This window comes from Bacillus rossius, chromosome 7, assembly GCF_032445375.1.
Source record: "Bacillus rossius redtenbacheri isolate Brsri chromosome 7, Brsri_v3, whole genome shotgun sequence".
In the NCBI taxonomy this organism is placed as follows: Eukaryota; Metazoa; Arthropoda; class Insecta; order Phasmatodea; family Bacillidae; genus Bacillus; species Bacillus rossius.
In genome coordinates, this window is record NC_086335.1 from 7,568,440 (window position 1) to 7,595,220 (window position 26,781).

Genomic DNA, 26,781 nt, shown 5'->3' on the forward strand with positions numbered 1-26,781 from the left:
TTTACAGTATTCCCGTCACGTAATCATTACAATTTGAAACGAAAGCAGTAATTGCAATCATAAACTAATTAAAAAGAGAAAAATGTACCTGAGCATCAACACAAAGTTAATAAAAAATACCGGCGATGTTTTCAACACAATATAGCTGCCATGATTTTCAACCCGCTGTATTTACACATTAATCTTGTAGAGAAATATAAAATTTTAATTCTTCCTTTCATGTTGAACAGTTAACAACCTCATGCTTTCAACTACGTTTGACTGGCTTGGCAACCTACTCGTTAGAGCTGTAGGTGTAGCAAACTGTATGTATTCGGTACTGACTGAGTAACGGGTGCGCCATCTAGTATCGAGTAACGAAACGTTACACACGGCTGGATTTCGTTACTCGCATTTTTCGTATGTTTTACGCATGCGCGCGCATATTCGATGAATTTACGTTACAAAGAACGATGTTTGTTTATTAAGTATAATATGGAAATTTGTCGTCCAAGTTTTTTACTGTTTATAAGAAAGTATTTTTTACAAATTAGAAATATGTATGTTTTTGTTATTTATTATCGCGTATTTTCACGTTTTTTGTTGTTTTTATCTTAAAAGAGATAATATAATAAAACCGCTCTAATGAGATTTAATTGTTTCTTGGTTAACAAAAACTGTTAATTATCAAATATTGTTAATTGTTTATATTCTATTTATTATTATTTACGTGACGTCATACTGTACGCGTACGCAATACGACTCGATTCGTTGCTGCAAAATAACATTGCATGTTATGCGGTATCAGAAGTAACGAGTAACGTAGCGACACGATAGTAACGAGTACTAATTGTTATAGTAACGAATACATACGGGTACACTTTTTTTCGTTACTTTTACACCTCTACTACTCGTAAACATGAACACATGGCACTACGCCGATTGATAAGCAAAATCAGTGACCTTTAACTGCCGTAACTACACTTCTCAGCAAATCCAATACGACCGCAGAGCAAGTGAATACGGCGTCAACGGGACAAAGAACAGCAGCAAGAAATATTAAAAGAATACTAAGTTGAGACATGCCGTGCCGAGGCAGCGCGCTAGGCGACACCGGGCCGTGCCGAGGCAGCGCGCTAGGCGACACCGGGCCGTGCCGAGGCAGCGCGCTAGGCGGCACCGGGCCGTGCCGAGCTGTTTCAAGCCTACAATTTTTATTTGCCAATAGTGTTGACTTTAGAGTGCAGTATACGAGTATACGCCGTGCCACTATTATTTAGCCAAGCAAAACTTGTAGGTCATAAAACCATTCTCAAAAGTTAAAGTAAACATGAAAAACCAAAACAGCGAAATAAAACCGAAATTTGATTTTTTCAAAACGAAATTTAAGGAAAAATAAAACCATTTTTACGGGACTCTACTTATAGCCATGCATTAAAGAAGTCTTCGAGCTGAAAAAAAACTGAATGCGCAGCAACACAGAGCGTCTCAGGTAATGGGAGTCCGTCCAGTGGCCTACATCTGACGCAGCGTGAAAAAAGTGATGTCGCCACCAATTACAAACAATGCGTCGACAGCGACGGTTTCATCACAGTGCAACATGGGCGCAAGTCTCAAACCAAAGTTTCCAGTGAAACGAAACGCGGCGATGCGCCGAGACACAGGGGCCGGCCGTGGGAACTCACCCGTCGGGGGGGCGCGGGTTGAGGGTGGCGATGCGCACCAGCATGTCGATGCAGTTGCACAGGTCGCTCTCGCCCACGGCGGAGCTGTGGCGGTCCTCCAGCAGGTAGATCTGCACCAGCTGCATGGCGAAGATCACGGCCATGTAGTTGAGCCCGTTGTCCATGAGCTGCATCACGTGCACGTCGTACTGCGCCAGGTTGACCAGCTGCGAGCGGATCAGGCAGTCCACCACGTCCAGGTTGTAGCGCAGCTCGTCCCGGCTCTCCATTAGGCACCTGCCGCCGTCACGATACCCTCAACCACCTCACCCACCGGCCGACAGTATCGCAACATAACTATACAGGTGTGTTTGGGCGCAGACTCTGCACACTGCCTAGTTTGCTATTTGAGGGAAAAAAAGATACTGTTAACAAATTTTATGAATTTTTTTAAAAGGCAGTTATGATCAAGTGAAAATATAACAGTATGTGAAAGTGGTGACCATAAATATTAGTGCACAAACCAGCCCAAAAAACCAGGCTCTCAGATTAAACTTGTAGTGATGCAGGAAACAAGTCCCTTGTTTAAATATGCTCACAGGAAAAAAAAAAGGTTTACATACGTATTATCTACAGTGTATCAATGTTAAAACAATACAAATAAGCTGAAAACCAAAAATTTCAGTGTTTTATTGCATAATTGTCGCACATTTTATACTAAATCCAAGTTTGAAAAGTAGGGGTGCGATTTTTATGAGAAAAAAATTTTTTCTTGTTAGGTAAAGTTATTCATAAAACCAAAATCGTTTCAATAAAAGTATTTTTATTTAAAAAGTAGAGTATACAAGAGCACGTCAAAAAATTTAAATTAATAAGTCATGCAACAAAAAAATTTCTTCAACTTTAAATAGAAAAACAAAATGTGAATGCAAATGCGAGCCTGATCTAACACATAACTATCATCGTAGTACACACCACGAAAGAGTGCGGGCCATCAAATGTAGTTAACTATGGACTCGACAGAGCACGTGCGTTGCATGCAATTGGCGAGGTATCTATATTCAACTACGTGAAGCAACATAACCATACATGAATGATGCCAACCAGCGCTCGCTACATTTTTATAAGTGATACACCGCGGCTACGCAAACGAACAAATAAATTTTATAAAGTCTAAAAACATCTTTAAAAGAAAATTTACACATCAGAAAACTTCGTATTTCCGTTAATTACATAAATAAGTGTTAATGTCTGAATAAATATTAGATTTCTACTTTAAATAAAAGCGCTCGGAATCTAATAGCAGACCAAAAACATCATGCGAAGTTTACGCGAGAGTATTTTTTATTCAAATTTTGATGACCTAAAATATTGGTGCGACAATTATGCACGTATGACAATTATGCGATAAAAGAGGGTAACTACATTAAAATTAATGAAATTTGGAGCGGAGCAGTGACACCACCTGTCAGCCACACAAACTTGTCTGTATCTACATTACTTTATTTCTTTGTTCTAATAGCTGGACATCAATAAATGTTGAAAAAAAAAAGAATATGCATATTTTGTATCTTTGGACACCATGCAAGTACACCAGCACTAACAAAACAGTAGCAAAGGAATAGTGATTGTAAAACATCTGGCAGGCCAATAACAATTTTGGCCAATTTTCTTTACCTCTATTTTAAAGTTTACTCTGCGACATAAAAGAGGCATTTTTGCAAACCATAGCTACAAAATTCTGATTGTGTACTGTTACATTTATGCTATAATTTAAACTAATATCATTGTAAATTTTACAATGTTTTGACTGCATTAAGATATTTATTTTATATTCATAATATATTTTATTATATTTACTACACTAACCCGAAAATAATGCAATGATTTTAACCAAATGTGTATTATAATTGCCAACTCTTATCACGCCGCTGGAAGAATGTTTTCAAATGAAGCGCCAAGACCATTTTATCAAGGTCGCAGGGGCTGTAGCGATGTGGCCAAAACGTGAATTAACAGCACTCGTAATTAGCATGGAGTGTTTCCACTTGTTTGATCGCTTGTGCTATGTTTGTGTCATATGGATTTGTTTCTACTTTTTTTTTGTAGGAACGTGAAAGTTATTTTGTAAAAGAGATATGGGTTGATGTCTGGAAATTGGTGAAAATGGTGTCCCAACAGTTTTAAAAAAAATCAAGTTAATTCACAAAACTTATTTTAATAAGTTTAATTAACTATGGTAACATGCTACTATTTAAAATATGATTTTTTCTCCTAACTTTGTTTTGATAAATGAAATATTAAGGTTTTGTTCTAATAATTCATTCCTCTGGGTTGTCCCTGTCTACATGTGTCATGAGAAAATATTCTGATTGTACACTTAAATCAAAATTCTAATTATTGTGTTACAGTGTTCATTAAAAAGTCATTTTATGAGACATGATAAACAAAAAAATTATCCTTAAAAATTACAACATTTAGTTTAAAGTTATATTCAATTGTGTCCTCTGTATTACTTACTAATTCCTCTGTTCAATAAACTATTGAATTAAATGGTTGCTTACAACACAGATTTGCTGAAGGGAAATTTTGTTCTTGTCAAATGCAACACTGTGCTACAAACAGTTTCCCTCCATTTTATATGTTGTGGGATTTGTTTTCACGAGATGGCTAGAATTTATGGATGTCACACTTCATAGCATCATTCCTCTGGTAAGTGAAATTTTGTTGTTATATTCACTTTAAATGTATATTAGCTGCTTAGGACAATCTTTTAAAGGAACTGTTTTTCCACTATGTGGACTTAAATAGTTTTTGACAGACTGACACATGCATTTTTAATACATAACCTCAACTTTCATCATTCCTCTGGAGTCATTCCTCTGGCTTATAAATGACAGAGGAATGAGCTACGTTCCAGAGGAATGACTTTTATAGAATAATTTTACTTAAAGTCATTGTTAATTGTACTAAAAGTCTCTAACCCTGATTTTTTTAAATAATAGTTTATTGTCAGCATAGAAACAGATTTGAACAACAGAACTTTTCTTACTCCTGCTGAACCAGATCAATATTATGTATTGTTCACGAAAGGAAGGAATCTGACAATTAAGTATTTAATTATGTAAAAATATATTGAAGATTCAAAAAAGCAAATAATTTTTAAAATATTTGTTGACTAAATAATACAGTGAGAATCTTAAAATATTTCAGAGTTGTAATGTACGTCCGGGAATGTTTAATGATATAATGATCCTTTGTCTGATACATGTGCAATTACTAAGATAAGTAACAATTTACTCTATTGTTACAGGTGTATTAATCATTAAGGTCAAAGAAACTAAAATTACAGTACGTGAGGAGAAATTGAAGAAAAAGAGAGAAGCAGAAAGGAGACGATATGAGCAACTCAAGCAAGATCCTGTAGGAAGGCAAAAACTCAAAGAAAAAGAAAGAATTCCATATCTCAAGAAAAAACAAAGTAAAACTGTAAAACCTATACAAGAAATGTCTCCACGTAAACAGCAGAAAAAGCGCAAGCAATGGAAGTTAAATTCTAAGCGTTATAGACAGAAGAAAAAAAATATAGAAGAAGAAAACACTCTCATTGAAAAGGCGTCACCTCAAACTGAAAAAAACGCTAGCCCGCAGGCACGTCCAATAGTATTAGGAAAGAAGCGAGCAGCGAGAAACAGAAAGAGACGAAGTAGGGAACTAGAAAAGAAGAACAAAATGATACAGATACTGCAAAAGAAAGCAGAAAAATACAAAAAAAAGTTTCAAAGATTTAAACGTAAATATGAAGAAAATGTCCCTCCCACACCCAACACACGAGCAAAACAGATGTTGCAAGAAAAGGACAAATCAAAAATAATGAAGAAACTTCTCTTTGCAGAAGTTGCAGCAGAACAAATGCGGGAGAATTACAAAACCTTGAAATCTGAAAAAGAAAAGCAGGTTTTTAAAAAAGTGTTATCAGGCAAAATTATTAAGAAGTATCATCTTCTTAATTACTGCAAGCATGTGCTGAAATGTGGTCGTGGAATTTCTCAAGCACAAGGAATTTCAATTCTGGAGTACAAAAGGAAATCGAGCTGTACAAAAATGAATCAAGCAAGTCATGAAATTAAAATTTTTTTGTAGTTGGACATCAACTGGCGCATTTGTTCAGGACGAAGACTATGTTACAAGACACAAAGTCACGAAACAAAAGAGATATCTTTGCAATACTTTGAAGAATTTACATCAGGCATATTTGAAAACCTTTCCTCAACTACCAGTTAGCTATGAATTTTTCTGTAGGAGAAAACCATTCTGGATTAAGAAAATGAATGCTTCAGAACGTGACACATGCTTGTGTGTAACCTGTGCCAACATGGAACTCCTCGTTTTAGCTCTTAAACGACTTGAAATTATAACTTCACTTGAAGCTGTTGTGAAAGATTTATGCTGTGAAGAGAAAACACAGGATTGCCTTCTGCGTATATGCGATAGTTGCAAGTCCTTTCAAATGAGCTATGCCGGTAAAGATATATCTATGTTAACATACTGGTACAAGTGGATTAGTAAAAGGGAAACATTTGTTGACAAGAAATCAGAAAATCAAAAAACTGTAACAAAAAAAGCCAAAGAAAAGTAAGTCGGCAAGGTAGAAGATTTGATACAGGAGTTTGAAGCAAGTATTGGTAAATACCTTCAACATCAGGGAAGGAAGCTTCACCAGTACAAAGCAATCACAGCATTGAAAAAAAAATATGAAAGAAAATGAAGTAGTGATCCATATGGATTTTAGTGAGAACTACAGCTTTAAATATGCTGAAGAGACAAAGTCATTTCACTTTGGGGGATCACGCCAACAAATTACATTACATACTGTGGTAGTTTATAGTAAAGTAAATGATACAGTGAAAAGTGAAAGTTTCTGTACTGTCTGAATCATTGTGCCATGATGTGCCTGCTATCTGGGCTCACTTACAGCCGGTATTAGCTCACATTGAAGATACCTGTGGTGCTGACACACTACACTTTGTCAGTGACAGCCCTTCCACACAGTACAGAAATAAAACCATGTTTTATACTTTAGCTACTAAACTACAAGATATATACCCAAATCTCAAACATTTCACTTGTAATTATTTAGAGTCTGGTCATGGAAAAGGTGCACCAGATGGCATAGGTGGGGTATGCAAAAGAACAGCAGATAGACTTGTTGCTGAGGGGAAAGATGTCGCAAATTTGGAGTGTTTTGTTAAAGGAATTATAGAAAATGTGAAAGCAGTAAGAATCTTTGAAGTAACCGAGATGTCAATTGAAGAGTTCTCTGCTAAAATTGACCAAACACAAATTCAACTTTCCCCTGGGACAATGCAAGTGCATCAAGTAAAAAATGAATGCCACTATAGTGTACTGCTTTTTCGGAAGCTTAGTTCCTTCATGGACGAATGTGTTAAATATGACATGGGAACGCTAAGCTACTTAAAAGATGACAAAAATAGTTCTTCTGAGGATGAGCCTGGTTATTCTGGTATGAGTGATTTGAAAAACTCAGTGAACAAAATACAGTACACGGATGTTTACACAGATGATGAAATTGAAACGGACAGAGACCAGACAAAAGACTTCTGTGCTATTAACATTATAAGTGGAACTTACATACTAGTTGAAGTAAAAGGAGCCAGCAGCATGGGGAGAAAGAAATATCATGTGCCATATCGTTATGTAGCTGTAACGCAAGATACTATGGACGATGATGGTGAAGTGAGTGTGACATTTATGCGAGAGTGCAAGTTACAAGGTACCAAACAAGTGTTTAAACTAGATGAAAATGATGTTTCACATGTGAATTTTGAACAAATTGTTTCCATATTACCAGCACCAACAATAGTGTTGCGCGGTAATAGAGTGTATTACCAGTTTAGTTCTGTAGTAGATGTATTTGAACATGTTTGAACTATAAATTTTCCGCATTTGGGACGTTCTCCAATAAGTATGACTTTTAGCTGGTGAAATACTGATTTCCAAACGTTTTTTTTTGCTATATTTTATTGTATCTGAACTTAGATATTACAGAAAAGGAATCAACAGTTTTTAGGAGTAAAGACTGGATTTTATTGCTCCAAGTAGTGTGAGTGTGTTTGTGTAATTTATAAGATTTTTCATCATTCCTCTGGTTTTTACATCATTCCTCTGGTTTCTAGTTTTTCAAAAAACCGCAATAAAACCATTAAAACTGAAAAAATGTATTGATCCTTTGTTGTATCATATGCTAGAAGTACATTAAATTAAATTTACATGAATTCAACCTCTTTATTATTTATTTTTTTCTCAGCCACTTATGAAGTTCGAAATGAACAGTTTGCAGACTTTTACCCATATCATAGAGGAGCAAGGAAGCACAAAAATAAACCATGTCGATTGGATTGCGACAGAGTTACTATGCAAGCTTTAAGATTATTGTCGCAAATTACACCATTCAGACAAACAACCGCCAATCTGTTCAGGAGTATGATGTCAGTAAAGGTAATGTTCGTAACTACAGTGTAGACTTACCTCGTTTAAGAATGGAAATAGTTTGCGAAAAGCATTTAGAGGGTCTAAGAAGGGGGATTGAAACACTGAACAGAGCAAAGTGAATATTTATTTTATTTTCCATTTGTAACATGCATATTAACACCTTAAGGCAATTGCAGTGTTTGTGAAGAAACTTCGAGAGGGTGTGTTTAAAAAGAATGTACAATGAGCAATTTTAATCTATAGTTAAATATGATGTAGAACTAAAAAATTTTTTAAACTTATTTGTTAGAATTTTTCACTATGTGAGGCTTATTCTAAACAACAAATATTTTTGGTTGTGGTCAGAATATTAGGGGCGTGAGGCTTATTTGAGGCCATAGCTTATACTGGTAAATACTGTGTTTTAAATGTACTTTATAATCATTGCTATTACATAAATAATTTATGGTTTTAATTTTTTTTTTTACTTTTATATACAAGTTGGTTAACTCGCAAAATGTTTCCTACATTGTTTTAATTCAGTGTATGGTGTGCAGTATGTGCTGATTAAACACCTTCAAGCACTCATGAGTTGTATTTGTAGATTTATCTAGTGGCATTGCAGTTAAACCTAAAAAAAGTTTCACTTAGGCAATAAAATAAATTCTCTCTATTTGTATAACCCCTCTATTTGTACAACCCAAAAACGTTAAAAAATGTAATTTTGGCAGCTAATTATGCAAAAAGTATGGGCTGTATATATTTTTTCATTTCGTGAAAGTTAAACAATAGAAAAAGTCTAATGTTGATCAGTGATTAATATAAATATAAAATCATGACCTTAAAATGGGAGGCACCCCCTTAATGCAGCAAAAAAAATTTGAATTTATAAAATGTCATTTGCACGTGATAGGTACCAACTCGGTGCTCACAAACTGAAGTCATGCCGGAGGTTGGGATCTACAAGAATACGGACTCCAAGCAACTTGAAGGTACTCGCGGCTACTGGTCAGAGTCCTCCAGACATGCAGGCTGTGGTCCCAAGTCGGTAGCTCAAGGCTGTATATTGTAATGGTGATGAAGTGTAGACGCACCGGGTGACCTGCTTGTTGGTCCACTGCATGCCGTAGGCGCGCGGGTCCTGCAGTGCCTTGAGCACGCGCAGGTGGATGTCTCGGCAGCGAGCCACCAGCTCCTGGTCGCCCGAGCCGGGGGGCAGCAGCTCCATCAGCCCATCCACCGCCTGCCGGGCCGGGCCTCTCCTCAGTCACAACCACACGCAGCACCGTGCCACTGTCTCGCACACCCCCCGTTCCTAGTCCATTCTTACCATGCTCTTCCCTAGCCTGCCATCAATTTTGGCGGAAATTATAATTTTTTTACAGCAAACAATATATTATAATCACCAATTTATTTAACAGACTAAAATTTTTCAATCGTTAACAAACATGTACAATGTGTTCCCAGAGGAGCGTAAACAATCACGTTTAAGAATGGATAACAAATTAAGACACATTCCATAGACGTGCTATCTCCATTGCTACCTTTTTTTTTGTTGAAAGTATTGATCATGTCTGAAGCTAATAAGTAATAAAATTGCATCTTATCTATACAATTATATGATTAGCAACTTTTGTTCCCATATTGTCTTGTCCTTAAATTTAATTAAATATTTTACTTTGTACAGCCATTGCATAAATGTAGTTATGCAAGTATCATGTTTCAAAAAGAGCAGCAAGCAAAATACAATAGAAATATATTATTAAATGCTGCAAAATTAAAATTTTTTTTTAGCTATGGTTTTTTAAAATCAAACAATCTTTTACTAATTGGGTGTCATATTCAGTTCAAGAAATTTACTTAAGAAATTATTTTAGCAGAAGTTAGCCATATTATACCTATTGTTTATTCTACGCTTGAAAAGTTATAAGTTATCTCCTAATAGTAACCTGGGATATTCATTAGCATGAACAGATTGGTTAAGTTAACTTAGGGACTTACTATGCACATTATATTTAAAAAACAATTGTCCCAATTTTTATTTACCAGAAAAATTTGTGAATTATGAACTATGTTCATACCATAAATGCTACTTACTAGTAGTTGTGACTGTCACAAATTACATTAATTTCAAAACCTTAGTTTAAACAGCACTGTTTCCAGGGTGTTCCTTATCATCGAATATACACTTGTAAACAACTAAAATAACATTTATCAACAACCACAAAGTCTGAATTAATATGTTAAGCTGTCTTTGAAGGTTTAAATTACTGAAGTATAAGAATTCTTTTGACAGGAATAATAAACATTTTAAATAATCAAAAAATAGATAAGGTATTAAATTAAAATTTAAAATATTCATTGAAAACTAACTATAATCCCCAATGTACACGTTAACCTAAAATAACAAATGTTTGCTGCAAAGAAACATAGCACATGTCAAAAAAAGCATGAAAGTGTGACAGAGAGTATGCAATTGCCAATTACATGAAATGTTGCGCTCTTGATCTTTTTTTATCTTTCACGTGCAAAATGAAACAACCTCAGAGACTCTCTGTGGCACTGATGCAAGAGTGAGAGCACGAAGAAGCACTCTGTCCGCCAGTTTAAACACACCTCAGTGAACAAAAAGAGACTTGAATGACAGATTAAAAAAAAATAAAAAATTTAACAAGGTATTAACAAAAATTATATGAGTCAAGTGTATTTTAAAATGGCGTTCGTCAAACATGATCAAAAATGAAGAGAAATAAATATGAACAGAAGTACGTAATTAAAAAAGAAAAGGGCAGAATAACGAACACTACATGTATCTAAATGTTATAAATGTTCGGGGGGTGGTAGTGGTATATTGCCTTCTGTATGAGGGAGGTGGCGGAGACGACGTCGCGGTGGCGCCGGGCCAGCGCCAGGGCCTCCAGCAGGCTGTGCAGGCGCGACACGCAGGAGGAGCTGGACATCACTCCCTGCGAGCCCATCAGGCACTGCAGGTACAGGTCCAGGTCGCTCATCAGCTTGTCGTACACGCTGCCGATGTCGTCCGTGCCGTACGTCTGCTGCACAGACACACCTCGCACTAACACACGTACCTTACTGTAATAAACATCAATGTTTTAGTGTACTTGAGTAGACACCCGCATGTGCCCACTCCTCAAGCCCTTTGTTTGCCTATCTCTTTTTAGTTTCATCATTTTTCATATTCATTTTAATCCCTGTAGTTGTAAGTTTTTGTTTAATTTATTTTTCCTTTGCTATTTCATCAGCTCTGGGCACTACTGTTGTGGCACGTACGTGCGGGACCGGAAGTATCGCACCGTGTGGGCTCTGTGCGGCGTCGCTGACGGACTACGAGCCACGCTGGACTGGTACTTGGTTTCGCCCCGTGCAGACGGAGTTCCGCCTCGGCTGTGGGCGGTCGCAGCATGTATTTACCCCGGCAGAACTTCTTCTCGCCCGATGGCTACGGAGAATTGGGACCTGCCACCGGCGTGGACATCGGCCTGAGAATTCCCAGGCAAGATTGTGCCACCTCTTACTCACAGTCAAGAATTCAGGCTGTTTGAGTGATACTATCAGTGTGCCCAAAACTGTGATTTTGTATTTAACCATTTTTTTTGTGCACTAGTTTGTGTCACGGCCATTAACCTACGCTCTTGGGCTCCGCCTACCCGGGCATACATACGGTGTGCAGAGCTTCAAGAAAAACAACGCAATTTCAAAACTACTCAAGATATCCGAGTGGGGTCTGCTTACGAAAAGCATTTAAGAGTTCGCCGAGGGCCGAAAAGTACTTTTGATTTTGGATTAAGTTTTTAAACTGTATTTTCAGAAGGATTCAAATGGCTAAAACGCATGTTTTCAGAGTAATTTTTAGACATAAAACAACCGGTAAAGATTCTTGAAAGAACTTCAGACCCTGGCATTACACCTTTCTCTCCATTTCTCCGCCATATAATGTTTCGGTCACCGCTCAAATTTCACAGTTATCATGTGACGAAGAGAAGACTGCGGGCCAGTTCATGGCCTTGCGCTTAGAGGCGACACCGTGCTAGAAATACCAGTGAGCGTCGCACTTATCGTCCCGCCTCACTAACACACACACACACACACACCTGACGAGGTGGGCCTCTTAACTGGTATCTCATTATGCAAACTTTACAGTAGTAGTTTCCACAAGTATGTTTTCCTGAAGTGTACTTCACTTGTGAACAGTACTGTACTGCGCTTGGCCATTTGTGTTGTGCAGCAACGAGCCATTAGACACAGCGGAAAGCAGATTAACTCGTTAGCAGCAGTTGTAGCACGCAGTGGTGTATGATATGGCTGTATTTTGGCAAATAATTTGGTTTTAGTGGCATGAACTTTAGGTCCCGCACGTACAGACAAGGTGTTTTTAAGAGCACTTTCAGTTGAGCATATTTGAACCAAATTTATAAAAAATTTTATTCTTATCATCATAACAAGCTGTTTGGGTGCAGCTATAGCTTATTTTAGCGCAAGCATTTTTTTAAGGGAGTGCGATAGAGGCTCGGGCACTAGCAACTGCGTAGGTTTTGCAGAAACCTTCTTTCGTCTACAAATGAACTGCCATTTTTTTTCCTTCATATTATAACTTTCTTAAAGACTACGAGAATAATAGTGTCTGAGCAAAAAAAAAAAATTGAAGAGAGAAGATTTATTGCCAGGAGGGGGGCTAGGCATTGCCCACTTTTATTGGTGCTTTTAAAAGTAATGCTATCTATATATATGTATATATATATATATATATATATATATATATATAATATATATATATTATATATATATATATATTATATATATATATATTATATATATATATATATATATATATATATATATATATATATAGCTTCGGTGGTTCATTTAGATCATGCTTATACATTTATATCTAGATTTTTTACATGTGGTGCACCACGTTAGGAAATGTATGCACTTATAAAATTATTAGCCCAGCCCTACTGTATTGCCACCTTGTACAGTACAACAGTAAATTATGTAATACAATTTAATTTTCTGCTTTTTCTTTAATTTTTCCATTAAGGTTTTAAATGTTTTGCTCTTTAAATAGGCTATCAGCCGGCTTCACGCTGATTCCTTTAGCTAGCTTCGCTAGTGGAGCCTCAAAGTTATACTCACTTGGCATGATAAAAAATTAACTTCAATTTTGCATGCAAATAATTAATAGAAATAAAATAATAAAAGAACTAGAGTGATATAATAAATATGTTTGGTAAAGTACATAATGAATCAAATGAAATTAAATTTCTTAATTAATACTAAGTATTCATTATTAATATAAACATGTGTATAAAATTATTTGATTTAGTAAAATTAAAGAAATGAATTTTAATTATAATGAAAATCAATAAATATGCCCAAAGTTTATTCGAAATTTTTAGTTTTAATTATTTATTAAATAATAGTGTAATATTTTATAAATTATTATGAAAAAAATTATACATATGGGAAAAAAATTTCACTAATATAAATAAGCTTGAAAATACACTTGAAAAAGTTTATAAACACAATTTTTATCACTAATATTCTCAGTAAATAAATGTTTTCAATTATATAGAGTAGTATTAAATATTAATTTCTGAAGTATATGATCTAAAAGCACACACATAATTTTCTATTTGTATTTAGCCTATTTTCATCCTGTCAACTTTTGTTGCATGCTGCACATGAATCGTAAAGATTCATTCTCATAATATTTTCATAATGTGCCTAAAGAAGTATAACCTAACCTCAATTTTGAAAACACACTTGAAAAATTTTATGAACACAATTTCTATCACTAATATTCACAATAAAGAAATGTTTTTAATGATATGGACCAGTATTCAATATCAATCACTAAGGTTTTAAAAGCACATACAAAATTATTAATTGTAAGTACTAGTTATTTTTGTATGTAGCCTTTTTTTCCTCCTGTGAAAATTACTTTGCATGGTGCACACGCATTGTAAAAATTCACTCTCGTCATTTTTTAATTTTCTCGTCATTTTTTGCCTGAAGAAGTATAACTTCACAAATTAAATGTAAGACTCAGAATGAATAAAAAACAAACATAAATTTATTTTTTCCTGAACTGCACATAGTTCTATTTCTTTAAGCCAACCATGAAATTTTTGAAGGAATCCAACTTGAAACGAACACAGTACTTTCTCTACAATTCAGTAAGGTTACCGCTGTCAGCTGCTGATCTGCTACCAGAGTTGCATACGCTACACCCTCAATGACATACGTCCTTTACACCCACATGCTTGCCCAGTGCCATCGCAGACTGCCCCAGCACTCAAGTGCGAGCTGACAAGATTCTAGCACTCATTCCGCTGCTTTGGCTTCAAGTCGCTGCCACTATAGGTTATGTGCTGCTCTTGTAAGTAAAATTGTTATAACTACACATATCACACACAAGCAATCTAAAATGTTAACTTCAAAATAATTAAATAATGTTTGATCATTACATTACAATTAAATATACCAAACTAACACAACTAATAATTTACAACACAAATTGTGAAAATTGTCTGCAGCATGCAAGACAAAAGGGACACATGTCTCCCGCAAAGAGATAGGTCAGTGTCTGGGTACGTATAAAGCAGTGAGATAGCTTCTAACATTTCTCAGTATTGCATAGCACATACATATCGTAAATATAGCACTCAAATAATTTCTCATATGAAGGAAACTCTATTTTTGTGTTTTGTGGACCTTAAATACGAGACTGTTAAACTAGCCTTCATACCTCTGTGCCAATAATTCTTCAGACATCTTCATTGACACTAAATTTCATATAACAGAGTATTTAATATGTATATAGTTTTATTATAAACAATCAATTAGCATAGGGCTCTAACCATATTGGAATAAAAAAAAATTTCCTTTAACAGACACTAACTCATTAATCAATGAATGATCCACCTGTCTAAACACACCTACACCAAAACCTACACAGTAACTTCATCGAAAATCAAGATTTAAATACGCAAATTTATGCAGTGCAAATTATTCAATGCAGTGCAAAATTTTACATGCCAGAGTTCATGCATGACACACAACTTACTAACATTCCACTAGTTCAGTATGTGGTGGTACACTACACTCATAAAAGTAGATACAGGGACATAAATTAATTTGCATAATGCAGTAAAAAAATTTGGAAACAGAGTCAATGAAGGTTTATCATTTTTACACACTTAAAACAGTGCAGTCATATTTTTATGGCCTTCTTCGTCCAACACCAACTTATCCAAAGCATTAATGTAACATTGCAGAATTCCCGCCCCCTACTATTTTTCACGTTTAAATAAGACTATTTTAGGGTTAATGTTTTGGTGAATATTTTTTTAATTATTTTTATTTTCAATATTTTGTTGATTATTACTTTAAGTAATGTTTTGTAATGTTTTATTATTTATTTAATTCATAATTGAAAATTAACATTTGTATTATTTAGGTTTTTTTTATCTTTTAAAGCATAGCATGGAGAGTTTGGCCGGTAGTTTTCAGAACAGTCTAGAAGGATTAAAGAGCGGGTAAGGCACGGGCGCGACATACTGTCGCCAGCAGGTCAGTTATTAACGCCTCAAGTTAATGCGTCGTTGGAAAACCCCAGCAAGTGAACGCACAACTGCGCACCAAGAAACTGGAACTTTCGCTGGGTGCAGTCTCGCCAGCCAATCAGGGAGAACTTCAAGGTGGCGTGATGTGTCTCCCCATGCCAGTATTTTTCAAGAAATATTGTGATTGGTCGGTTGGCCCACGGGGTTATCTCCCTTTGTGTTGGCTCCGAAAATTGAGGTAACTGCGAGGTGGCGAACCAGTTGTCGCTCAATAGTCGCAGAGTGCGGCAGTGTCGTCGGCAGCTCGACAAAAAATATGAAGTGAATTTCCGAAGGGACCTTTTTACGCCTGTTAGTCGGGGCCTAGCCGAAGACTAAATTTTTTTGTTTGTTTTGGACCTTCTGATTTGAAATTAGACTGCAGGCGTCTGCACTGGCTCCAGGGAGACCATCACCCACCCGGGAATGTTTTTTCCACAGGGTAATGTGTACCGGGTTATGTAATTCTAATGCAGGGACTTAATAATTTTTTTTGACGTGACAACATCTAATAAATCGATGAACGCCGGCTGCACGCACGAAAAAGTGTCCCACTACGGATGTACCACTACGAATGTGCCCTGTTTGCTCATTGTACGCATGCGTGGCATCTCTCTTCCACTCGATTGGAACAACCATCGATTTGACTTTTCAATCATATTTTCGTCGTTTGAATTATTAATGTTACGTAATTTAACGATCGTCCACCGATTTTAAGCACAATCGGTACGGTTATTTAAAAGTAATGTTGAATATTCAAATACGTTTTGAACCAACAATGGTGTTTTACAATTACACATAATAATTCAAATTACACCCGGGATCTTTTGCACAATGTTTTAAAAAATATTGTAACACATTATAAATAAGTTTGGTGTATTTGGGATGTGTATTTGTTATGAAATCGTGTTATAAAAACGAAAAAATATTATTTCCCTACCGTGAACAAAATTTTTTATTATGAGTATATACCATCTGAAACTACCAATTTTCAATATTGGCCTCGTGGTCTTGTGGTTAGCGTGGCTGATTTCTGATCCGCCAAGGTTGTCGGTTGGAATCCCGGCAGCTGCGAAATTTTTTTTTGTTCTTGTATAAATAAATACGACATACGCAACATTTCAAAAGTAATAAATATAATTGAATTAATGAATGCAAATAAAAGTAAATTTATTAATTAAATTTTACATTTCATTTCACTCCTTAGTATCCATACAAAATAGTGATAATTCAATAAAAATGATTCGATGTTATTCATAAATATATGCAGAGGTAGATTTTATCATACAAAAGATAGAAAAATTAAAAAAAAATCTTCCTCAAACAATATAACATTTTTAATGCCTAAATGGTTTGGTTGCAAAAACCAATTACGGCTCAGTCTCAGGCCGAATATGATATTTCCTTTTCTTCTGGATCAATCATTTCATCAATGTTTTGTTATTTATTTATTTATTTATTTATTTGATTTTTTACATGCCACACCAACAGCACAAGGTTCCAACGGTGGGCACAACATGTAAGACAAGTAAAAAAACAAATACAGTAACAGAACACGTTAAACTATCGTCCGTAAACCATCTTTACAGACAACCATTTTTTTAATAATATTGAGCGCTAGAAAGCTTTGCCGACCAACTGGAACTGTATTGGTATGTATTGCAATTTTTTTTTTTATCAGAAAATTATTCGACCATAATAAAAAAACTTTACCGATTTACAAACTTTGGCTCGAGAACTGAACTTTGTGATATAGAGTGCAAGTAAAAGTTTTCTTTTTTTTTAGTAATAAACAAATGAAATCTGAAGAAATCTGACATCTCGCATTCTCTCGGTGCCATGCCCGGTGTTGGTCGACGGAGCACTGGGGTCTGGACGTGGTTGGCTCAAAACACTGGATACTACTGCAGTGGCAGAGGACATTTTTGGCATTTATCCATGATTTGGCTGTAAGGTTTAGGTTAAGTGGGCAAATGCCTTGGGGTATGATTAGAACATTTTCCTGTCCAGTGGGTTGTGAAGGAGAATGTGAGATGGAACACAGCGGGCAGTGGGCACTGCGCATCGCTTCAGTACTCACTCCCCTTGGAATGCGAGACATCACAAGTCTGCCAGAGCCTACCACACAGTGAGGTGCTTTAGTGATTATGGACAGTGACCATCGAATACCCAACATAAAATAACCTTTGCTCTGAACACAGTTCATACCCATAGCCACTTAGCATCTACGTACAAAAAATTTTGATGTTTTAAGAGGCAATGTGAACACGAAACACAACTAACTAACTACAGCAAGCTTATACTCACCAGCTGTGACGGTCCAGTGCTCACAAATGGTGTTATTGCAGTTGTTGATTCATGCTAAAAAGAACCATGCAAAAAAATTTATACACACCACTCAGCACGGGATCTAAAAGAAGGTTTTATAATTATGCATTACATTACCACACAGTAACCAAATTAACCATTTTAAAATTATTTTGACATTCACTTTACTTACACATCTAAAATTATGTACAGCTATAATTGTTTTTAACCACAGAGTGAGCAAAGAGAGTATAATGGTAGTGTGACAACTAGACTGCAGAGAAGCTAGGTTTTTGTGACAACACGTACGGTACCCACAAAAATCTGACACATTCCCTTTACCAATCAGTGTCAACATGTGGGGAAAAGAAACAAACTGAAAATTATTCCATGTAATAATGATTATGCCCACAGACACCAATAAACTTCAAAGGGTGGCAAAAAATATGTGATTTATTTCAAGGACATTTCAAAAATTTCAAAGACAAAAATTATGTTTTCAAGGATGCCACATGCTCACCAATGGTTGAGTAACCGAAAGAAAAGTTATAAAAATAATACAAAGCATAAACATTATTTACTAGAGTGTAGGCCAGCAATGGCTAAAAAACTAAACAAATTATAAAAGAGGTTACTACAAGCACTAAACTTACACACAAAACATTGTATAAATATTACAAGTAAATGCAAATAAAAACCTTATGCTCATTTACGCCATTTTAAGGTGTTTTTTTTGTATTTACAAAAATAAATAATTTGGTCAATTTGTAAATAAATTTGATATTAACACAATATATCAAAATATTCACAGCTAAAAAAAAAAAAAAAAAAAAAAAAAACCATTTTTCCAAGGACAGGCAAATTTCACGGCCATTTTCAACTTTTTTAAGAATTCAAGGACAAGTGGCCACCATGTAGTTACTGTAAAGGTAATAAAGGTAAAGTCCACAGCATACGGGACAATATTTCCCTGTTTCCTTACTATGCCCATAAGAGCTATGTAATGGGGCTTATGCCGTGAGATAGCTGACTGGGTTCACTACTGGTTCTACCACATACGAGACTGGTTTCCTTGCGAGGAAACCATGACAGCACGCTGAGAATCCTGCATATTTAAACCCTTGTAAATAAATAATGAAGGGCAGCAAAAGTGTTGTAAGTATTTTTCATTGATGTTATTACTTTGCAATTCCCTTTTCAACAAGTATAATACAGCCCATTCATTGGATTTCTCTGAGTCAACACATAATTTGTCTCAAGCTATTTATTAAAGAATAATCCACTGTCTAAAGTAAAACTTCTTTCTATCACAAGATCAAAACAACCTGTTTATGGAAGATAAATCACCCCTGAACCCAGACTTAATTTCAGAATTTCTGTATCGCCTCAGTTTTCATTTGATAACCATTTTTGCAAGTGCTTACATAAGAATATATATTATATGTATGGTAAAATGGTATGCTCTTGCAACAGGAGTTTCAAATGAAAATAGCAAAATTACAAAATAAGAGTAAAAAAAAAAGAAGAAACATATCAAAAAATATTTCCTTCCCACGATACTTTGCATCAGGAATGTCTAAGGTACAGCAGTAGTCGGACAGCATTGCGACACTCCGATTGCCTTGAAAGCTTTTCCACCATTTGAGTTATGTTCTAGTAGAACCATTCGCCATGTTTCGCACTAACAGCAGAAAGTTATACAGGAAGAAGTCCAAATGATCGTTCAATAAATGTAGAGTTTACATAGCATATTACATCCAATAGGGGGGTGTATAAGTAGTTTATGTACAATATTGAAATAGTTTTCTGCCTTATACTTGTGAAAGACAGCCATCCCATTTTTTCAACATCATTTTGAAAAATCATGAAATGTTCATCAGCCATTAATTCCCTAATTTGCAGTCCTACAAAAATTCCTTAATTTTTGCTTGGCTTCATTTCTGTTCATCCCAGGCTGCGCTCTTCTGAGCCCGATGTGCCACCACCTCCCTCCTCACCCTCAGTGGCCCCGGCATGTGTGCGTGTGTCGGCCCGCGCCTGCCGGTGTCACGTCAGAGCTTCATGCCCTAATTAATTGTGACTTGTTTATTTCTTCCCTACAGTCTTTTATGTTCTAGCAGACAGAGTAATTGCTTCAAGACTGGCTTTTCTTTAAAGTGTAACATAAATAATATTCCGTGGCCCGAACGATGCCGAGTGAGGACGAATGTACAGATAAGCAACGTCAATAAAATTGAATAAACATGTAGGTTTCTTTTGTGCAGGTGACCACGTGGGCAGACGTGCGTGTGGGCCGCCAGCGAGAGCGTACCTTGTTTTTCGGCTTCACTTGTAGTGTGAATCCTGCTGAGAGGGGACATAATTATACTGGGGGAAACAGGCCTCTCTGCACACAGGTTACGTCGCGGCCCTGAGGAGAGAGTAGCCGGGGTCCACGTGCCAGTAATACATGTGGTGGCGCCCTAGGCATAACACTGAGTATCTACCCCCATCGCGACAGCAACGCCTTGCAGTGAGAAGTATTGAAATTTTCTCCTCGAATATTTAATATGAAACAAAACTAACATTTTGACTAAGTTTGCTCACTTAAAGGGCTCAAAAAATTTTCAAATGTTAGTTTATTACTTCAATTAAAATGGTTTTCAAAAACCCTTCAAGTTAATACATTATAAATATTGAAATAAAACATACACAATTCTTGGCAAATATTGCAAAATATTATTTTAAGAAGCTTTGTAATACTGATGAACACAGCCAGTTTTTGTAAATAAAAAATATATCTGAACAAAAATTTTTTTTTATTATTTATAACCAAACAAATAATGCTTCACCTTTTATTAATATATAAACTAATCAATTTTTGACGTGACAATGTCTAATAAATCGATGAACGCCGGCTGCACGCACGTAAAAGTGTCCCACTACGGATGTCCCACTACGGATGTGTGCTGTTTGCTCATTGTACGCATGCGTGGCATCTCTCTTCATGCTCATTGTACGAATGCGTGGCATCTCTTCCACTCGATTGGAACAACCATTGATTTGACTTTTAAATCATATTTTCGTCGTTTGTATTATTAATATTATGTAATTTAACGATCGTCCACCGATTTTCAGCACAATCGGTACGGTTATTTAAAAGTAATGTTGAATATTCAAATACGTTTTGAACCAACAACGGTGTTTTACAGTTACACATAATAATTCAAATTACACCCGGGATCTTTTGCACAATGTTTTAAAAAATATTGTAACACATTATAAATAAGTTTGGTGTATTTGGGATGCGTATTTGTTATAAAATCGTGTTACAAAAACTCTATAATATTATTCCCCTTCCATGAACAAAATTTTTAGATATATGTATATACAGTGAAACCCCTTATTTACGTTACCGTTATTTACGTTTTCCCGTTATTTGCACTATATTCTTCAGGTCCCGTTTGGTTTCCATTTAATCCAATACAATACTTTCACGCGAATTACGTCTCAAAAATCTAATCCATCCCGCTATTTACGTCACGTAACAACGATAGTAGGCCTAAAAACATTGTGAAAAACGTAACTTTTATAGTCGGCAGTGAACATTTTAAATCGCAAAATAAACATACCGTATATACTCGTGTATAGCGCGCCCTTTTTTCCCTCAAGTAAAGGAAAAAAATCAAGGATGCGCGCTATACACGGAAGAAAAAAAAGGGGTGGGCGGGAAGGAGGAGTGGTAGTCGTTAATTGCCGGGTGTGTTTTTTTTCTGGCCAGCCCCCACGCATACACACAAGCAACAAGGCCTCTCTTTCACAAACACACACACACACACACACGCGCGCGTGCGCGCGCGAGGTGAGTCATCTAGTCGTCGGCGCCAGCTTAGCAAAGGTGACGGGAGAGGTGGTGTTTAGTCCTGTCAACTGTCAAGTTACTTGATGGTTATAGTCCTGTTCCTGCCTGCCTCCCTCCCTTCCCCCGCCATCGTACCAGTTGTGACGATACAGCGCTTCATTATCTTTCGTCTACACAGCAGAGTTAGCTTGCCCTTGTCGTTTCAGATGGTACAGTATGCCACAAAAGTTTCGCTTTTTCAGGTGGAAGAGTATTTAATTTAAGTATTTTCCTGACACATCACCACACATCAATGTAAATAATCATAGTTTCATAAGTAATTGCTTAACAGGTACCACAAAATTTTATTAAAATTTATTTATGGGGGAAAAAATAATTTTTTCTTTGGAATTTGTTCCAAAATTGTGGTGCGCGCTATACACGAGGGCGCGCTATACACGAGTAAATACGGTATTTTATAACATGAAAAGTTGCTTTTATTTCTAAACATATAATAATTTATGCCTAGGCGTGTAAAAGTCCGAGTAATTATAGCAGGAGACAATCTAAAATGTACTCGGGAAAAACGTAAACTCACGAATGTATAAACGTTCTGTTACTATATTTATGTCACAACTTAGCCGAAATACTGGTACGAGACATAAACTTCGCTAGATAAAATGAGCGGAGTCTTGGTAACTGTTATAAACGTATTTTATAATTTCGGAAGTATTGTACAGTTGACGCATATTTTTTAAACTAATCATTTATATCTGGGTATCGTAAATAATTAATTATTGGTATCAAGACATCAAGATGAACGTAAACTTGAACACGTCACGGCAGCGAGAAAACTGGTGCATATACCAATAAACTGGTATTAGAACTGGACAAAACTGGTACACGGGAGGTGGAGCTTATATTTTTTTCCGCTAAGCTCGCATCTATTGGCTGGCTGTTGATGGAACGTCACGAGTCTGGGCGGAGCGTTGAGTGAGTTATAATGCGCATGCGCAGCTCAGACAACAGAGAGAGCCAGCCGGCGGCTACGCCGCGCCATAACAGCTGATTGAGTAGGATGACCTTTCTCCGCGCACGGCGCGCTATTGACGGTAAATTTCCAATTTGCGGCCCCTTTATTTTAAAATTTTTTTACTGTGGTGCAATGCGTATGTATGTGTAATGTAGCCCGTATTTGTTATGAACGCTGCAGGATGCGACTGTGTTTTAATTAACTTTAACGTATTTCTTACTTTTCCCATTATTTACACTTTCCCGCTTTTTACATTTTTTTACTTTGTCCCCATGGAAAGTGCAAATAAGGGGTTTTGCTGTATCTGAAACTGTTATTTTTTGAGTAGCTAACTTCCAATCTAAAGATTGTCGGTTCGAATCCTGGCAGCTGCGATTTTTTTTTTGTACTTGTAAAAATAAATAGGGCGCACTCAACATTTCAAAAGTAATAAATATAATTGAATTAATGAATGCAAATAAAAGCAAATTTATTAATTAAATTGTACATTTAATTTCACTCCTTTGTATCCATACAAAATAGTGATAATTCAATAAAAGTGATTCAATTTTATTCATAAAAGTATGCAGAGGTAGATTTTATCATACAAAAGATAGACAAATTAAAAAAAAATTTCTTCCTCAAAGAATATAATATTTTTAATGGTTTGGTTTCAAAAACCTATTATGGCTCAGTCTCAGGCCGAATATGATATTTCCTTTTCTTCTGGATCAATCATTTCATCAATGTTTTGTTATGACGTCACGTTAAACTATCGTCCGTAAACCGACTTTACAGACAACCAATTTTTTTTAGAAAATACTGAGTTTGGAACATGTAGCATTGCAGGCCTTACCCTCTCAACATATAACATTGGCCTAAATATTTTTATAATGCTTTCTGAACATCTTCAGTACTTGGTTAGGTTGTCTGTTTCAATGCAAATAATGGCTGATTACCAGTATGTGTTTCAGAAGTAGTCGTATGTTAGCAATTAGTTTTTATGCTCCTATTCCTCATTAGTTCATGGTTTTAAGAATGTCTGTTCATTTACTTAATTTAAATGTATAAAGTCACTAAAAGTTGTACTTCGCTGGTTAATTAAGTTTCAGGTTTAGTCACGTATTTTTCTTTCAATTTTTGCTATGGGTTTTTGTCTGAAAGCAGACTGATGTAATTAATTTTGCCAGTCACATACGGGTTATACAGAACATAGAGAATGGGAAAGACTTGTTTGTGATTTAGTCTAAGTGCTATTGCTATGTGCGAGTGATTGCCTGGTTTTTTTTTTAGAGATTGCTTTTTTTTGTGATGTGTTGTGGATCATCTGGAACAGAGTCGTGGTCGGAAGATGGCAGCCACTGTCAGTTGTAGATTTTTGTGAAGGATAAATAAAAAGCAATAAAAATCAGTTTGTTTCCGAGAGACGTTATTCAGTAATTAATCAACAACAATAAAATTTATTTTGGAACTTAAAATTTTTTTTCTTGGCCATAAATCTCAACTTTTCGAGTGTTTATACATGTGGAATCTAGACCAATTTTAAGCTAGCCAGAGGTCTGGATTGTAACAAACTCGGGGAAAAAAATTCTTAAATGGCCGAAATCACACTTTGCCACTGTGACATCTGTATAACGCAATTTAAATTAACACAAAATATACTAACAAAAAATTAAAAAATAATGTTTTCATTTTTCAAAAAATAAAATATATTTTATCATAATTCTTGAATTAAAATAAACATAAAAAGAATGTTAATATTAATTTGACTTTAAATTACAAACATCATTAATACTATGTGTTCTTGGTGTGATGTCATAGCTGCAGCTGAGTTAGGAAGGTTCCAAAAAGTGACTTGATTAGAGAACGTGCGAACTGGCCAATCACATAATCCATTACATAAACACAGAGAAAATAGCACCATTTCAACTATTGGAAACTTGTAGCCCAGCCTGTTAGTGCTAATATTAAGGGAGTTACTGAGCGAGTATAGCTCTTCGTAACGATCTATACAAATGACCTTGTAAAGAATATTGTTGTGCTACTTTCATTGTGAAATGTTATACTAAGAGATATAGCATATATTTGCTCAGCCCAAGATGAAATCATATTATGGAACATCACCCTGAACAAAATATCATTTTTAATTAAAATATTTTATTTTTCTTGTTCGATGGCGATGATGAACTACTATTACTGTAAGATTTTTAAATGCTGATTCCTGTTTACTAACATGAGCAATTCCAAATAAATACTGTATGACCGGACAACACACATGATAAAAGCTCACTACAATAAACAATACATGATGCAGAGAACCTACCAGTCCAATGACAACAAAAAAAATGGTAGAAACAAACCCACAATCACAAAAATAAATCTAATTCATAAATAGCATAAATTAGGATAATCAATCCTTGTAAATAATAACCACTGGAAAAATCTATTCAATTTTGAAAGTAGTTATTCTTTCATTTCATAGTTCTGTTTCACCACTAGAAGTCTACAAACAATGGACACAAAAAATAAGTGACAAAAATATGGAAACTAACATAAATTTCTCATTCTTGGTATGGTATTAGATTTTACCACTGCAAGTACAAACATAGAGAAACCAGAGTTTTTGTCACCAACCCATGATCAGTGACATATATCTTGGTAATATGAACAAATACTAAAACAACATCTATATTTGCTCTGTTAAATCTGAGATAAAATAGATGACAGTTATTCAAATACGTGATAAAATTATATCTGTATATCTATTATTTGTTGTCATAGTTAGTATTGAAAAAAAATCCTTTAATAAGAACCGGGTCTAAAAATTGAGATGATAAAATTTTTGCAGCCAGCCATCCATCGTTACTTTAAAATCATCCATCAGTTCAGATATGATCATAGAAAATTTGAAAATTTTTTTTCAACTAACATCATTTCTGGATTATTGAAAATAACCACAAAATGAGCACTCTAAGACTTAAGCCCAAAATATTTAAAAAAAATAGAAAATAAAATAAGTAACTTTGGACTGTAAAACTTGATGCAAACAATAATATAAGACTATGTGAAGATCACTAGTGCAGAAGGCATGCCTAGACAGCCTGTGGCTCACCTAGCAGCTAGCACAGTAAAACACAACCATGTTCCTGTCTTTACAGTCTCTCATCCTTCACTATGTTCCATTATTCCCCTTCCACCCTTGCTATCGTTTCTGAGGGTTCTTTCCCAATTGACTCAGCTCACAAAATCTCAGAAAATTACCATTATCATTGCTAGCATAGTCAAAACTATACAAAACAAAGAAAGTTTTGACATGACAGAACCCTACGCTTCTGGTTACATGAATCTAAACCAACCGCACGTAATTCTGAGTATAAAATGTATTTCGAAGGTGCACTGTTGCATTTGGAGGTGTGAACAGCCACGCGATCATTGCGGGACGTTGGTCTCTGTTGGCGAGACCTGCTCTGACTGAACCAGACAACATCCCTGCAGAACCGCTCCATTCAGCATCAGAGAATGGCAAGATGCTCTTTCTTCTTAGCTACATTTCTTGAATTTTCACTTGTGTAAATCTACCAAATGTTCTGACTTTCTTCAAACTTATTACAGCTTATCAGCTTTAAAACTTTTACAACCTTAAAATAAAAATAGGTGCCTGAAATTTAAAGTTATGGTGAATGTGCCATAATGTACATTGTAATCTATGTAGGTAGAGATATGAAATGGTCAAATCTGTAAATGAATCGACTACTTGGCAAAACTAGACTTTACTACTCAACATTTATCTTTTGAAAATTTTTATAATCTCCCTTATTTTGTGATGTTCCATTCTTCCAACTGACATCCCCATTTGTAACACTTCCATGACAAAGGTGT

At 35.6% G+C, this 26,781-nt stretch overlaps 1 protein-coding gene across 3 annotated transcripts in view; it reads right to left on the minus strand.

Annotated features, from left to right (window-relative positions):
• LOC134533664 (CCR4-NOT transcription complex subunit 1) overlaps nt 1-26,781 on the minus strand; it is a 238,302-nt gene that overhangs the window by 53,796 nt on the left and 157,725 nt on the right. For 2 of the 3 annotated variants that reach the window (XM_063371211.1, XM_063371209.1), the window contains exons 28-31: nt 18,071-18,124; nt 10,991-11,191; nt 9,230-9,378; nt 1,665-1,940 (exon numbers count right to left, since the gene is read on the minus strand). In XM_063371211.1, coding sequence (XP_063227281.1) covers nt 1,665-1,940; nt 9,230-9,378; nt 10,991-11,191; nt 18,071-18,124 — 680 coding nt within the window. The remainder of the gene's footprint in view (nt 1-1,664; nt 1,941-9,229; nt 9,379-10,990; nt 11,192-18,070; nt 18,125-26,781) is intronic. The other variant, XM_063371210.1, reaches the window with a different exon arrangement.